Source organism: Furipterus horrens, unplaced genomic scaffold (assembly GCF_987537825.1).
Source record: "Furipterus horrens unplaced genomic scaffold, mFurHor1.1.pri manual_scaffold_11, whole genome shotgun sequence".
In the NCBI taxonomy this organism is placed as follows: domain Eukaryota; kingdom Metazoa; phylum Chordata; class Mammalia; order Chiroptera; family Furipteridae; genus Furipterus; species Furipterus horrens.
In genome coordinates this window covers 88,524,033-88,540,330 of record NW_028327181.1, presented here as the reverse complement: position 1 = coordinate 88,540,330, position 16,298 = coordinate 88,524,033, and the positions used below count along the sequence as shown (strand labels likewise).

The 16,298-nt window shown below is 48.4% G+C and overlaps 1 protein-coding gene across 1 annotated transcript in view; it reads right to left on the bottom strand.

Annotated features, from left to right (window-relative positions):
- The window catches only part of ERN1 (endoplasmic reticulum to nucleus signaling 1), a 71,016-nt gene that overhangs the window by 15,492 nt on the left and 39,226 nt on the right, over positions 1–16,298 (bottom strand). The window contains exons 3-10 of the mRNA XM_090291921.1: positions 13,790–13,823; positions 12,695–12,767; positions 9,730–9,802; positions 7,197–7,319; positions 4,039–4,140; positions 2,944–3,205; positions 1,660–1,738; positions 422–587 (exon numbers count right to left, since the gene is read on the bottom strand). Coding sequence (XP_090148047.1) covers positions 422–587; positions 1,660–1,738; positions 2,944–3,205; positions 4,039–4,140; positions 7,197–7,319; positions 9,730–9,802; positions 12,695–12,767; positions 13,790–13,823 — 912 coding nt within the window. The remainder of the gene's footprint in view (positions 1–421; positions 588–1,659; positions 1,739–2,943; positions 3,206–4,038; positions 4,141–7,196; positions 7,320–9,729; positions 9,803–12,694; positions 12,768–13,789; positions 13,824–16,298) is intronic.

Genomic DNA, 16,298 nt, shown 5'->3' with positions numbered 1-16,298 from the left:
TCTCTTGTGCTTGATTTAATCTCGTGTTGTTCTGTGCAGTGACATGCTGCACAGGCTTGCAGCCCGGGAGCGACAGGCTGCCCCACAGAGCCTAGTCGTGTAACAGGCCACGCCACCCGGGCTTGTGTAAGTGCGCTCTGGGATGTCAGCAAATGACAAAGTCCCCGGTGCTGCATTTCTCAGACTGTAACACATGTCTGTACTTAGTTCTTGAGTTTTGGGACACTAGTTAACCAATTTCTGAGAACTGACTTGGCAACCCAGCTACCCTGTTTATTTCCCTTGGGGGTAATAATGTTCACGGTCTGAAAGATCAGCTAGGACATGAACGGAGCACAGTGCGGGTAACAGTAACCAGCAAGGCCAGCTTTGCCCACCAGGAGGCAGCATGGGACCTGAGGCGCCGCGGAAGCCAACTCACCGATCAGAAGCCAGTAATTCCTCAGGTAGTTGAGCTTGTTCTTCCCTTTGAGCCCAGGGTTAAACTTTAGGTCGGTGCTGGGTGTGATCACACACTCCCCTTTGTCCCCAACGGTGACACCGTCGGTTTGGGGACCTTCCAGCAAAGGAAGAGTGCTACCTCGGGGCTGTGGAGACAGAACTGAAGTGAGGCCTGGGTGCAGCCCTTGCAGGTGAGCAGAAGAGCTTCCCTGTGACTTTCCTAAGCACCTACGGGACTGCCACACTTCCAGGTGGGGCTGGGTCCAGGACAGTCAGAGCAAGACATGAGGGCCGGCTGCAAGACTGGGCAGGAGAGGCTCCTCCTTCAAGACATGACAATGCTGCGCTGAGGTCGTTAACAGGGACTGCTTTTCAAATTCTTTTGTCTGGGAACTGGGAACAGAAAGCGTGTGTGGGGAATTCCGAGGGGCTACTGTGAGAAGCGGGGTGATTGAAGGAGAATGCCAGGGCATCTCCCAACCCACAGCCGATGCACCCGACCAGCCGCGAGCCCGCTGCTGGCCTTCCACCGAGGCACCGCTGCCCTACTCACGGGAGCCGCTGACCAACTGGACTCGCCAGAAAGACGAGAGATGCCAACCAAACAGCTCAAGCACTGTAAGGACCAAATGAGCAGCCAGGTTCACGAGGCTTCAGATGCCCAGAGGCACTGTGTTAGAGCACACTGGCGAGGGCCAAGGAGGCTTGGATAGGTCACAAAAGGATAGAAAGGATCTGAGTAGGGGAAAAGAATGGCGGGGGTGGGGGGCGGTGCAGAGAGGTGGGGGCAGGCGGCGCGTGGGGCCGGAAGTGTGAGGTGCAGCCGGAACAAAGGCTAGGGCAGGTGAACAAGGAACTTCTAAAATCAGCCAGAAGATGCGCTTGGCTGGACACCAGCGGCGTGGCAGAGGGCGCCGTGGGACTGGACCGAGAAGGGCTGGGGACACCCACCGGCCTGGGCGGCTTAAACTTGGACACAAAAGCAAAGAGGAATGGCCAGGGCTTCCAGGGCCCAGGAGGTTGAATGTTTCAAACAGCACTCCGCAGAAGTAGAAGGTGGTATGTGTAAGAATTGTTTTTGAGGATCTACGATCTATGTATTGCATTCTTAACCAACAAGATGTTTATCTACGACTCAAAGCCATTTTTTCGGAAAACGAAACAGGTGCAGTCAGGAGGCCGCCCCTGTGAGCCCCCCGCCCCCCGCGGCGGACTTACCACAACAGCGACGCCCTCGTGGACCATGGAGGGGGAGGCGTAGAGGCTAGTAGAGTATTTCCCGACATACAGGGTAGGCCTAGGAGGGAAACAGAGGCACTCGTTCCACAGTCCTTTAAATGCTCAGCTTCCCGGAGAGAAGCATCACAGCCCCAAATACCACCCAGAAGAAAACCCAGGTTAACTCCTAAGCACTCTGGTGGGGGGTGAAGGCAAGGGTCCTGCCCTGACAGCCAGGAGAAAGGGACCGCAGGCCCCAGCCGTCCCTCACAGCCTTGGTTTCCTCATCTGGAAATGCCAGGGCTGTACCTGACCATCCCCACGGCGGCCTGCAGGAAGGACTACATGCAAAGATCATCCACGTGAACCTTAATGCTGACAACCACTGCCACGCCTCTACAGTGGCCCAGAGCAGCACGCTTTGACAACTGAGCGACACCTGAATCACTAGCACCCTGTCTTGTGATTCTGAAAAAATCTATAGAGTCTACAAAACCCCTGAGAAACAGCCAACTGCTCTAGTCTCAATGCCTAAAGCCAAGAGTTGTACAAAAAATGCCAAGCTGGGCGAGACTTCCAGTCCCCCGCAGGGGGTTCTGGTCCTGCCTGGGCCATCAGGGACGTGGTGTGGCTCAGCTTTGTCTGTGATGTCAGACCGTCTGGTTACTACTGTCAACAGCCAGTTTGGGACTGGTCTCTACTCAATTCTGGAAACGTCTCTCAACAAATACTGTATGTTTAAATGGTGGTGTATAATTTAGAGAACACATTCATGCATATTATCTTATTTGATCTTCTCCAATGGCTCTCTAAGGTGGAAAACTGAGGCTCAGCACCGAGTGACCTATTAACAGGTGGGATTGGAGAGCACAAGCCTGCTGAGTCTTAGACATACTCATTGTAACACTGTTTTCTTGATTTTAAAAATGAATATAACTTACAGTAAAAATTTAGGAAATATAAAAAGTTGAAAAATAAATACATCTCTTACATCCCCACAACCTGAGATATATCCAAATGGTACCGTGAATACCAGCTGTCTCTTTCCTACCCCACCCATAATTTTAATTCATTTAATATTCAAGAATCCTGAAGCATCTAGGGGTGCCCCCAGTTCTTATATTCTTGGGTTTCTGAATGAACCAGTCTTGGCTCTTTACATTCCTTACAGCTTCAGAGATGTCTGTCGAGCCCTGGCACCCAGCGAATGGTGTGCCATGCTGCAGGAGGACAAGAAGGTCAGGGTCACAGTGGCCCTCTTCTGCCCCGAGTTCCCTGACTCACGTCAGCTTGCTCTTGGCCTCCGTCTCCTTGGGGAAGGGGTACTTCCACTTTGTGATGCGTCCCACTTCCCCGGACATGAAGGTCAGGTAGCGCAGGGTCTCCACCGCGACATTGATGTGCATCACCTTCCTCAGGCCCTCCCGCTGCCAGACATAAAAGGCCACCACAGGGGAAGCATAGTTCTGGATCCACAGGACATCCCCAGATTCACTGTCCACAGTCACCACCAGCCCGTCGCCATTGGACACAAAGTGGGACATCTCTGCACAGATCAGATAAACAAAGCCATGTCACACCTCGCCCCATCTTGCCACCACATCCTCTAGTCTCCCAGCCAGTGGCAGTCACTCCGCTAGAAGAAATGAGGCTTCTGGAACATTCTCAGACCTCCCCTGGACAGTGTCACTTGTTTCCAATGAACTTGCTCAGGCTCTACGACATCAGCACCCCAATAGCGGCGTGCCTTACACACGTGAGACAGGCTCGCTCTCTGGCAGGCAGTTTACCTGATGTCCTTCAGCGTTCCATCCACTGAGGGAGGGAAGACACTGAGGGGGAAGGGGCCCGTGGAGATGCATTTGATAGCAATGACGTCAGACCCACTGACCAAGCTCAAAGTCAGAGCTGACCACGTCCGACCGCAGAGGGGATTTCTGGCTGATTTCCAGATATCCGCGTCAAGTTTGCAAAATTGGTTTTTAGTTTTCATTTGAGTCGGGGAATGTTTACTAGACAAAGGACTAGAGGATGAGCCACATGTAGGCAGTGAGTTGTTAATGTCACAAATGGATGTTTAATTCTGCTTCCCATGGGCTTCTAGCAAATTCCTTCTACAACACAGAGGGACTCAGCAGAGAGCGTTCTCCCTTCTCTCAGGCCAGCCTTGCCGCCATTGATGTGGGCTTCCCTCCGTACTGCTCACCAGGCCCTTCCCTTCCACACTGACTTACAGGTATTTACTGGGAGTCCATGGTGAGTCCAGAACCTGGTGACCGGGAGTGTCTTAAAAGAAAACCCAGCTTTTCTTCTGGAGTGGCCTTTACCTCTCAGATCACAAGTGCCACCCAGCCTCGCTGAGCCCCCGGGAGTGCTTACTGTGGTCCACGTCGTCCTCGGGCAGGGAGGCTGCGTAGTCGAAGTAGGTGGCATTCCACCGGAGCTCTCGGGTCTTGGTGTCGTACATGGTGATGGTGTATTCTGGAGAACACACACAGCCCATTACCGGGGGCGGGAAGGGGGCCACAGCACCGACTGAGGTGCTGACCTTATCTAAATTACAACAGACAAATATCCCCCCTACATTGCCTGTAAGAACAGTCCAGGCCATCCATGTGGAAAGAGAAAAGGCCACGTGAAAACCTGAAGTCCCAGACACAGGAGTGAGTGAACCCAGCCAAGAGCATGTGGAGCAGACACGAGCCACCCTCGTGCCCTTGAACTCAAGGCTCACAGAATCGTGAGTGATATCATGGTGCTGTGTTAAGCCACTTCAGTCTTGGGGTGGTTTATTGTATCACAATAGACAGATGATATTAGAGATCTGTGCCTAGAAGTGGGAAGGTGCCACAACAAAACCCTAAAATATGTGGCAGCGACTGGGACCAGGTGGCAGATGGAGGCTGAAAGGTTGACGTGGAGACTGAAAGAGCAGTAAGAAAACTGCTACCGGAAGCTGGGAAGGGCCGACTGAGGTTATGTAGTGGGGACACGATTTTAAGACTACTGCTAGCAGGAACTTAGAAAAATAAAAAGAATCTGGCTAAAGAGACTTCCAGGCAGAATGCAAAAAGTGCTGAGTGGTTTCCCTTAACTGCAAATGATAAAATGCAAGACATAAGCAACGGAAGAAGCAACTCGGTTTTCAAGCCACATAGAGAGAAGAAATATAGAGGGTTCTGGACTATCGCTGCTGCTGAAAAAGGTTCTCAGTGTAAAAAACGGCCTTAGGGCAACGATAAAGTCCAGGCCACTACCAGCAACAAGGGGCCTCAGGATCAAGATCAAGTCAAGGGTGAGGCAGTGAGCACCTTCTCTGAGACCTCAGAAAGACTGAAGGTGGTATTTCAGAGGCCCTCAAAGAACTGGAAGAGTGGTGTGCACAGCACAAAGTCGAGAGCTTTGTGGGTGTGGCTTTGATCTAATGGAAGAGACTATAATTGCACACATGCCAAGTCCACAAAGTTTTTTAAAAAGTAAAAGGACCGGAGACAGTCAAAATGAAATAAACAACAACAACAAAAGGCCTCTAAACCCCAACTTTCAAAGGACGAGAAACATTGAGAAAGCTGTAAAACACTAACCACTTCTTATGGGAAAAAAGGACATCTCAGAGGGCAGGACCAAAGGCTGCTGGAAATGATGTATTAGGGTACCAATCCCAGAGGGCAAGACAGGGCGCGAATCAAGGAATCTTCCTGCCTTCAGGGCAGGGACAGCTGAAAGCACGTGCCTGGCTGGATCCAGAATCCCTAAGGACCAGTGCCCCACGGGCCTCCCGTTCCTCCCCTTGCCGTGGGAAGGTTTGCTTGCTGCAGCTTTCCTGTCTGTCTCACCACAGGGTGGGCCTCGCCTCACCCACTCACAGGCCTGATGGAGATCACAAGATGCTGGATTTTGAGGCTGATGCTGTAACTGGACTTGGGAATATGGTTTGAGTGCACTTTGCATGTGGGAGGGCCATAAACTACTGCAGCTGGAGGGAGGACTGGGTCTGAACAGACCACCACCACCAGCCCCGTCTCCGTCAGGGGCGCATCGGTCTCCCCGTTGGAGGCTGAGTCTGTCTCCCAGCCCGTCATTCTGGGCTGGCCTGGTGGCTTGCTTTGACCAACAGACTCTAGTACAAGTGAGGTTCCAGAACTTCTGAGCCCAGGCCTTAGAGGCATGTAATGTCCATGTTTACATCAGGAAGGGGACCCAGCTGTCACGGAAAGAAGTCCAGGCTCTCTGTGGGGAGCTGAACCAAGGTCCCAGACATCTGAGTGAGTGCAGTAGGGACTATCCATGCCTCCTGAGCCGTCCCTGAATTTCTGACCCACGGAATCCTGAGCAATCAAGTGCTAGTGTTCGAAGCCACTAAATTAGGGTGGCTTGTTATGCAGCAGTAGATACTGAAACAATAGACACTTTCCCCCTGTAACAGGAGAGGCCAGCAGCTTCTACAGGGCCCCGGATCAGTCTCCCTCATTCTTAGAGAGGCACAGTCTTCCACCACCTAAAGGAAGGTTCATCTTAAAAGCCGTGGCTACGTGAATGTTCAGACTTAAACTGAGTGCTCAATTATAATGATTTCTTTCTACGTTTGGGGTATAATTTTCTCCTCCTGAATGTGTTCTTGCTTCCCCTTTCAGCTCTGTGTTAACTGTCTACTCCACGATCTGTGTGGAGTGCCCGCAGGTGTCAGGCGCTACACGCATGCGATGAATAAGGCAGATCCCTGCGACAACAGGGCTGAGCATCCACTCGCTCGCTCGCTCGCTCCAACGTCTGAGCACCTGCTACGCGTCAGACAGGTGCCCGCCGTGGAGATACGGCAGGTGAACAAAACTAAGTCCTGCCCTCGGGAAGCTGATGGTGCAGTAGGGGAGGCAGAAAATAGGCACATGTGACTTAGAAACATGTAGTGACAAGTATTGAGAAGATGAGGCTGAAAAGAGAGGTGACAGAACATGGCGTGGCAAGGAGGGTGCTGCTGATGCCTCACAGGGCTGGTGATGGGCGGTGAGAGGGCCCCTGTAAGGGGCCCAACACGGCATGTGCCCCAAGGATGGAAGAGCCTCTGTCCTGGGCAGGGCTGGGGAGCTGAGGTGAGGAACGGGCTTCACAGAGAGGGTGACTTTTGAGCAGTGATGTGAAGGATGAGGAGACATGGGCCAGACAGGCAAAAATGTGCACACCTGGTAGAGAGGGACTCTCCATTCCAAGTGCTTAAAAATAGCACTGCTTGTCCGGGGAACTATGGGTGGCTCATTTGATTGGAAAAGGCTGAAATGAGGGAAATGCAATGAGGGAAGAGGTAGCAGCTGTATCCCCCATGCTCTGCGGGCCATGTACAGTTCGGACTATAAGCCCAGGCAGTGCGGAGCCACAACAGGTCTCAGAAAGGGGAACCTCATGGCCAAATCTGTGTTGGAAAAAGCAGCTCTGGCCACCTCCTCGAGAATGAAGCTTGGAGGCCGAGGCCCGCAGGGAGGCTACTGCACATCCTTTCTGGGAACAGGCAGGTTTGTACACGACAAAATGCTTCTTCTTACCTGTTCGCCCGAGATACAGAAGAGAAGTTGAGGGGCAGAGACTATCTGCAAAGGCCGATGACAAAGTCTGCTGCTTCTCTCCGGTCAGAAGGTCAATGACATACCAAATGTCCTGCTTTTTACCTGAAACGTCACCAGGACACACTGTGGTTTACACTCGTCCTATATGGAAAAAATATCACTGCCAACCCAGCAGCCCAAGAGGTCCTCTGTGCTGACAGGCCTGAAATTCTCAGGCTGTCAAAGGCACCACCCTGCTCTGATGGGCCACTGGGTCTAATAATAACTTAATAACCAATCATGGGTAAAAATCTCTCCAAACCTAATAACTCCTAGATCAGCGGTTCTCAACCTGTGGGTCACGACCCCTTTGGGAGTCGAACGACCCTTTCACAGGGGTCACCTAAGACCAACGGAAAACATATATAATTACATATTGTTTTTGTGATTAATCACTATGCTTTAATTATGTTCAATTTGTAACAATGAAAATACATCCTGCATATCAGATATTTACATTACGATTCATAACAGTAGCAAAATTACAGTTATCAAGTAGCAACAAAAATAATTTTGTTATTTTGGTGGGGGTCACCACAACATGAGGAACTGTATTAGAGGGTCGAGGCATCGGGAAGGTTGAGAACCACTGTCCTAGATGGTATTGCCTTGATTAGTGGCCTTAAATATTACAAGTCTGGCCTGTAAAGGGCAGTCCTTGTCCCAAAGACTAGGGTCTATATAAATATAGAAATGTCCCCAGGGGGTCATCTCTCTGGTAACCATTATTCACATATCTCAACATCCCTACTAATGAGCTCATTTGTAAAGAGGATCTGCAGTTACTGTTTATAATTCTAATTAGCTGGTGCCTATGCCTGGGCAGTGGAGTTGGTTGCAACCTGGTGCTAATGAGGCCAAAGTTATCTCACGCCCCCACCCACCGCAGCCAGTAGGTTATTCCTTAGCCACAAGGCTACACCTCTCACCTGGTCAGTTGACTAAAAGGTACGAACAGGTGGATGGCACAGCCAAGCGACATTAGGAAACCTCAGAGCTGTGCACCTGCCACACACACACTCGAGCACCATGGTAGCAGCGAGTCAGTAGCATGGGCCTCCCATCGGAAGGTCAACCCATTCACCGTGATGTGCGCATTTCTGTTCGTAAGGCATGGCCTCTGGTTACCTGTATCTTCCTAACTCACTGGCCAAGTTTCCTGTTTCAATGCATCCTTGGAAGCAGAGTTCTGAGAGGCCAGAAAGAGCACAGGGCATTCGAATCTGCTGAAGCGACACTTAGCTCTAATAGATGTAGCAGACATGCCAAGTCCACATGTGTGATACTTGTCTATGGATCGTAACTTTCTGTTCTCAGCAACAAATCTTAACATGAAAAAGATCTGAAGATAAGTGAAAACATCATCAAATAGCTGCGACCATGCTCCCTTTCCACCTGGCACGGCACCTCTCTGGTGACTTCGAGGACCATTATAGTCTCCATAAGCCAGCTACCACTTTAATGGATGGATTGCGCAACTGCCACACTTTTAAATGTTTCTGATGAACTCACTGAAGAGGGCAGCACACAAAGATGATGGAACAACGTGCTAAATGCGCCATAAGTGATGAATCACTGGCAAAAGCTGGAAGACCAACTAGAAAACAGCGATACAGATGGTCAGAAGGTGCTCAGATGGGCCTGGGAGAGAGAGCCTGGGTTGAGCACTTCCTCCAATTCCCTGGGCTGCAGTGGCGGTGGCGGGGTGGGGGGTGGGGTGGAGTCTTCACTCTGCGGGTGTGGAAGGAAGCCAGAGCCCAGGGTCCCTACAAAAACTTAAGATTCAGCCTGCACTTGAGGCCCAGAAATACATATAAGCTCCTGAGGCATGAACAGGCATTAAGCACTTTCAGTTCCTCCTGAAACTAGTATATAAATACAGGATATTATTACTACTACGATTTCAAGATAAATACAGCTCTCCTTTGTGTTACAAATGCATTTTTATTGACATTTTGGCAGCAACGTGGTAAAAGGAAAGCAGGTGATCTGATGCTTTGAAAGATGTGACCCCAGCAGGTATGAAGGCGGCTTATCTAGGCAAGATGGTAAGTGCAGTTTTTATCCAATATTCTGATAGCAGGAAATACTAAGAAAGCCCGATAATTAATAGGCAAAAGCCTGGCTTCCCTTTCTTGGCTCAGACTATTGTATTCACTTAAAATTTCATCCAATTGCTTCTGGGTATGTTGCAATCTTTAAATCGCAGGGTAGATCAACACAGCAGCTAAAAGCTTGTTAAATGAGTAACCATATTAATGGTGTCAAGTCTGTTCCCAAGTGAGGGGAACCCTTTCTTAATTGTTCAGCTGATCCTGGCATGAACAAGCCCAACCAAGGCAAGAAAGACCTTTCCCAGAAAGGCTGATGGGGAGGGACCGCACACCTCTGTCTCCAAGACGCCACTTCCCCAGATTCTGGGGCTCGATTCCAAAGAGCTCAAAGTTTCAGTGTGGAGAACAGGGACTCTTACCCATGTAGAGGATTCCATCTGAACTCCGGCATGGGGATGCCTGTACCAACTCCGGGATGGTAAAGGGAAGTTTCTTAAAAAAAAAAAGAAAAAAGGAAAAAAAAATAAGTTGACCAAGTCTTTTGCAATCATTACAATTTTATGGCATAATGTTTCTGTTACTCAATTCTGCTAAGAAGAGAGAAGCACTGTTGATGGGAGATGGGAGTTTTCCTAACAGGAGACCAAGGAGAAGGGGCGCCCCAGGCTTCCAGATCCATTTGGGACAGGCCCTCGGCTTCCAGGTCCCTGGCACAACAAACACCAACTCCTTTACTCCACGGGCCCCTCCAAGTCTCTTCCAGAACACTTCTGGTGATGACACAAACCTTTCCTGAAGACTGACACTAATAAGAAGAGTTACACAATCTTTGACATTCTAAGGGGGTGGGAAGAATTCTCCAGTCTTGGAAAATGGACCCAGAGCCAGCTAGACTGAGTAGAATATCAATGCTTTTCAGAGAGTGAGCCACGACATTAATTCTGAGAAAAGCAATCGTGGTGCCCGGCTGAAGCTTCGAGAAAAAAGAGAAGTCATCGTTATGTAGGCAACACAGGAGTCTGAAGTGGAAAAGAAGTTTTGATGTTTTCTTCAATAAATAATTCTCTACTGAAAAACAGAAGAAAATCGAACCTTTTGGTATTAAAGGGAAGTTATGTTAGGTGCCAGGAAAAGAAACTCAAAGAAATCCACATGTTTCAACTGCATTTCATCACAAAACCGATTCTTCTGAGCCTACAGCTGACATCTGGCCAGTCCTTTTGGTGAATGTTTGTTTCAGTAGACTTTATTTCTGGAACACTCTGTGTTCCTGAAACTGTTCTATAGATACCTGCTTCGACTCCACTGCCTCCTTTTTACTCCACAACAGAAAAGATTTCTCTCTTGCTTCAAGAAACAGAACTTGAAATAACTAATCATTTGGATTTCCCCATCAGCTCAACATTTAAGCTGAGCCTTAGAAAAGGGAAAATGCCACGGAGAGGCTGTAATGAGTGGGCTTCTGCCAGATGTTTCTGAGAATCAGAAAGTCACTGCTAGGCTTCCAGCCTGGAGTCCTGTGGTATCTGCGGAGTCTCCGGATTCAGGCTTGGGCTGGAAACACGCGGTTCCTGGAGCTGCTAAACCGCGGGGCTGGGAGGCACGTGGGTGGTGGAAGTTATAGAGCTTTTCAAGTCCCAAGTCCAACGGCTGCAGTGGTGGCCTTGAGCACGGTCCTTCACCTCCCCAGGCGTCTACTTCTCTCCTATGGGAGCGAGACCAACAGCCCGGCTTCTGGCTAACAACGGGCTCCGGAAATGGAAGTTCTAGTGATGTGGGGAGAAATGCTGAAGGTGAAACACACACACCTCTACACAAGGCTGCCTTTCTCCCACCTGTTTCACTCACAGGTATTCACCAAATAATTTTAAAATACCCAGTTAGAGCTCCCAAGCCCCTTACAGTGTAGCCCAGCGGTTCTCAACCTTGGCTGCGCATCAGAGGCTTTTTACGCTTCCCACTGAAGCAGAAACAGGAAGCTCAGGGAAGTGTACAGCCCGGTTCCATTCTGCAACATGAACGTATCCATGTAACCAGCACCCAGATGGAGAAAGGGGACATTGCCAGCACCCTGAGACCCCCTGGCTGCCCTCTCTTCCAATCGTGACGCCCCAGGGGAATCACTATCCCAAGTTTCAAAACATCATAGACTAGTTTTTCCTGCCTTTGAGCTTTATGTTGTAGAAATGCCTAACGACTAATGAAGCTGAGCACCTTTTCCGATGTTTATTGACCATTTGGATATCTGCTTTTGCCATTTTTCTAGTGGGTTGTCTGTCTTTTAAAAATAACCCATAAGAGTTGCTTACACAGGATGGGGCAAAAGTAGGTTTGCAGTGTGAGTACGTGAAACACAATTTATTCTTGTATTATTATTTAATTACTGCATTGATTTCTATACAAACAACTATAAACCTGCTTTTGCCCCACCCTGTATATTCTGAATATGAGGACTTGGTTGGATATGGGTATTGTGACTGCACTGTGGCCTGCCTCTCTTAATTGTGTCTCTTAAAGAAGAAAAATTCCTAATTTGAATACAATTCAATATATTTAGTTTCTCCTTTATGTTTAGTGTGGGCTGTTTTTGTTTTGATTTGGGTTTTTTATGTACTATTTATGAAAGCTTAGCCTACTCTAAGGTCACAAAAGCATCCTGCTTTTTGTCTTTAAGCCTTGTGTCACGTCTCGCATTTAGACATGCAATCAATCTATCTGGAACAGAGTTCTGTGTGTCTGGTGTGAGGCAGGAGTCAAGATTTTTTTCCTTGTGGACATCCCAATCGACCCAAAGTGTTTATTGAAAAGACTGACCTTCCCCACTGCACTGCAGTGTCGCCTTTGTCATAAGACAGGTGCTCGTGTGCGGGGCCCTGCTTCTAAATTCTCTTATCTGGGGAGTTTTGAAAAATCCTGATGCCTAAATTGATTAAATGGAGACTTCTGAAATTGGTACCTAGACTCAGTATTTCTTTAGAGCTCACCAGGTTATTACAGTGTGTAGCTAAGGTGGAGACCCACTGTCTCGATTCTCAAACAGATGAGAATATCACATGTTCTCTCCATGGGGACGTCTGCAGGGGATGGACCATGTTTCAAACTATGCCCCATCACTCGTGTGAATGAACCCTGTTGCTGAAGGGAGTATTGTACCTGCCCAGGGTGTTGGCTGGGCCATCAGAACCTGTGGGTCTAGATCAATGTTTCTGAACTCTGGCTGCCATTTAAAAGCTCAGCTCGGAAGCCGTGAAAAGATACCAGTGCCCAGGCCCCACTCCCAACCACCTGAATCAGAATCTCCCCAAAATGTCTTTTATGTTCTCAGGTGATCCCAATGTGCACAGGTTGAGGATCACTGGTCTGGAATCCCTGGAAAGCACTCACCGTCAGGCCTTCGTTATTCTTGCCCCCCAGTGTGTACAGGCTGCCATCATTGGGATCTGGGAGGAAGGCAGGCCTGGAAATTAAGCAGGAAGCATCAGTGATGAAGTATAGCCCAGGGCACAGAACAAACTACCACAGTCAGGACTGGGGGAGAGGGAGCAGTGGGAGGCGTGTGTCTATAAGCCCATTCCACCCCCAGCTTTTTCACTTTAGCACAAACAAAATATCCGTATGGGGGTGTATACTAAGAGTAGAAAAAAATAACCTGCAAAGGAAAACTTGCTAAACATCATAGAAGAGTAAATCATTGGGTCAAGCTCTCTGGATGAGGATAAAATAAGTGAAAAGAACCCAGCAAGTCCGCTGTTCTGTTTCCAAGTCAATTGTGTATAGAACATCAACCATTAATACTTAATAGCACGGCACGGTACATTAACAGGTAGAACAAATTTACCTTCAGTGTTTAACAAACATTTATTTTTAAACTGGAGGCAATAAAAGCAGACTTTGAAAGCCTGACATCAAAAACAACCAGCCAAGGACACGGATAAAGGTCTCTCAGCCGGTAGCTTCCCCTGAAGCAGGGGTAAGGGGGTCTTCGGGAAAGTCGACCTGCCAAAGGCTACACCTGGTCCCCCAGGAACCCCTGAATCTCTTCTCTACTGAGGACGGACTCTCATGGGAGGCTCTTACCGGTGCCATGCAACTTCATTCTAACACACACACTGTAGGAGCAGGTCACGTTCCTGTTTCTCTCCATGGTTAACATGAAGAGGGAGGGAGCTAAACCCTTAGGCCTTCCTGGGGACTTTGGAAGCTTAAGTGAAAAAATCAACTTAAGTTCCATCTCAAATAAGCCTTTTTAATACCATTGCCTCCCTCCTCCATAACGCCGCTGACTCCCTCCCCAAGGGGTTGAGTCCCCTCTCCCTGACACAGGCTTCTGTCACGGCGCCTGGAAGACTTCCTACGTCTCGGTCACTCTCGTTCTACCTTACACTTACGCACAGGTACTCCCAGGAACTGGCTTGAGAAATACCGAATAATACAGAAAGTGGATCAAAGGGAAGTACTGAAGCAAACTGGGAAACTTACTCTTCAACATGTGTTGGAACCTGCAGAACTGGATCTGTGTAAAAGAGCAACAAAGGCATCATCAGACAGACTCTAAAATATCAAGATTCCTAGAGCGTTCCCAGGACCAACTCACAAGCTGTACCAATAACTTGAATTTACCTACGTGAGATAATGGATGTGAAGGCGCTTTAGAAAACACACGCACAAAGGCACAAATGTAAGCTCTTATGACTGTCCTTGAGGTTGGAGAGAGAACTGAGAGCAAAATGGAACTGCTGTCAGGAAATGTGCAGGTGACTTCAGGGACAGACAGAGAAGGAAGAACCAGTCACGACCCACAGTGGACAGTGGGTCACAGTGTCACTATCTGACACATCAAGGACTTTTAAAACCTCAATCATCATCTTGCCAAACACTTGGAGTCATACTAGGTATTCCCATCAGGAAAAGCAAAATTGTGGCTTAAGAATTGATTTTGCTGTTGATGAGGATTTGATTGGATGCAAAATGGATCTGCCCTTTTGGGGCAGAAATACAGGACTCTTAGAGCCTCCAAGTGTTCATTTTCCCAGTTCTCTTTGAACATTAATTCCGGTTCTATAAAGTCTATTACAAAAATAATACCAATAACACAAAATATAGAAAATGCTTTCTGTACAAAGATGCTCACAGTAGCACTACAAATGACCTAACTATTCAAGGACATGGTTAAATTATGAAATATGAAATGTCCACTTGGAAGAAAATTAGGTCTCCTAATAGTACTTATGAAATTTTAAAACATGCACAAATCTTTATACTATTGTGTTCAGGAGAAAAGATAACACTGTACATAGACTATTAATGCACCTAAGGAGAAAATCTTCAATGTACATAGGAAAAACTATGTGCAGAGGCAAAGAAAGCTATTTGTTAAGTTATCTCTGTTGGAAATATAAGTGACTCCCCCACCTTTTCTCTATGTCCCCAAATTTCTACAAAAGTAGGCATTACTTTTTAAATTGGGAAAAAGTTTTCTCTCAAAGTCAATGTTATATTTGCAGTTGTCAAAATGGCAGAATTGCTCCTCCCCTAGGCTCTCCCGGGCACAATTCCAGAGGACATGCCTGATCCCTCCGAGTAGACGGTGGTGGGGGTGAGAGGACGCAGACACCACAGTGCTGTGACAGAGCTGAAACCCACAGGCATGAGATAGCACAGTAATGAGGTATTTCCAGCCATCAAAACCCCCATGAGTAGCCCTGCCATTTAAAAGCTCAGCTTGGAAGCCGGTGTGGCTCAGCTGGCTGGAGCATTGTCCCATAGACCAGAAGGTCATGGGTTCGATTCCTGGTCAGGGCACATACCCAGGATACGGGTTCAATCCCCTGTCAGGGTGTGTATCAGAAGGCAGCCAGTCAATGTATCCTCTCTCACATCGATGTTTTTCTTTCTCACTCCCTTCCTCTCTCTCTAAAAGCAATGAAAAAAAATGTCCTCAGGTGAGGAGTAAAAAAATTTCAAACCCGCAAGGGCTGTCCAGCCACGCCACCCACAACTTCAAAGCCAGGCTCCGTGGCTCTGCTGACAGTGACAGGCAGCTAATTCTCCCAGCCAGCTGGGACCGGTAGACAAAGAAAGCTCTTTCAAGCCTTATCTTTTGTTGACTGTGCTTTACAAGTCCAGCCCCTCCATAAAGGCATACGGTGTTCACAACAACTGAAGGATGCACACCACACGTGGTCTGTGGGCAGCAAACAAACAATTCATTAAACCCAAAACGTTTTAGGAAACAGGAGAAACTTCCAGTCAGTGAGCATCTGTCGTTCCCATTCATTGCCTCTTGGTACAGGCTCACAGTCTGATGCAAGAGACAGGAAATCAGGGCACACTGCACTCACCCCCCTGAAACAGTCAAGGTGCCGTTGCAGCCTGGTTACTTCAGCACAGCGCTGCGGCCAGGAACAGCAAGAATGCCAGACCCCAAAGCAAACTCAGCGGCCAAGAGGGCATCTTTTGGTTTGTTTCAGAGGAAGAGGACACTGCCAAAAGCCAGCAAATCACCAGGAACAAGACATGGAGACGAACAGGATTTTGAGTTCTGTTCATAAGCTTATCTTTGTTGTACAGCATTTGCACATTCTCAGGGACTCGTCTTCAGGTGCAGATTTTCCTCGTTTTCTAGAGCTTATCCACTGGCCACCTATATGTCCTGCACCAGAAAGCTTCCAGGCTGTCATTGGCAGGAGCCAGAAAAGGGTCGGAGGGACAGGCACCAGTATTGGAGACCCATGCTATTTTTCTGGGCTAAGGAGGAGATGCGCTCCAGGAGGAGGACGTCTGGTCATAGCACTGCCATCCGCTCAGGAAAGCAAGGCCCCTGGAACAAGTACCTGCAGAACTCGAGGCCACGCACCAGCACAACTACAAGACGGCTCTCACAGAAGGCGAGCAGATATCTGCCTTTTTCTTAAAAAATAATTTGAATTTGAGATCTGCTTTAAAATACTACAGAAAAAAATTGTATGGAGAACAAATTTTAAAAAAA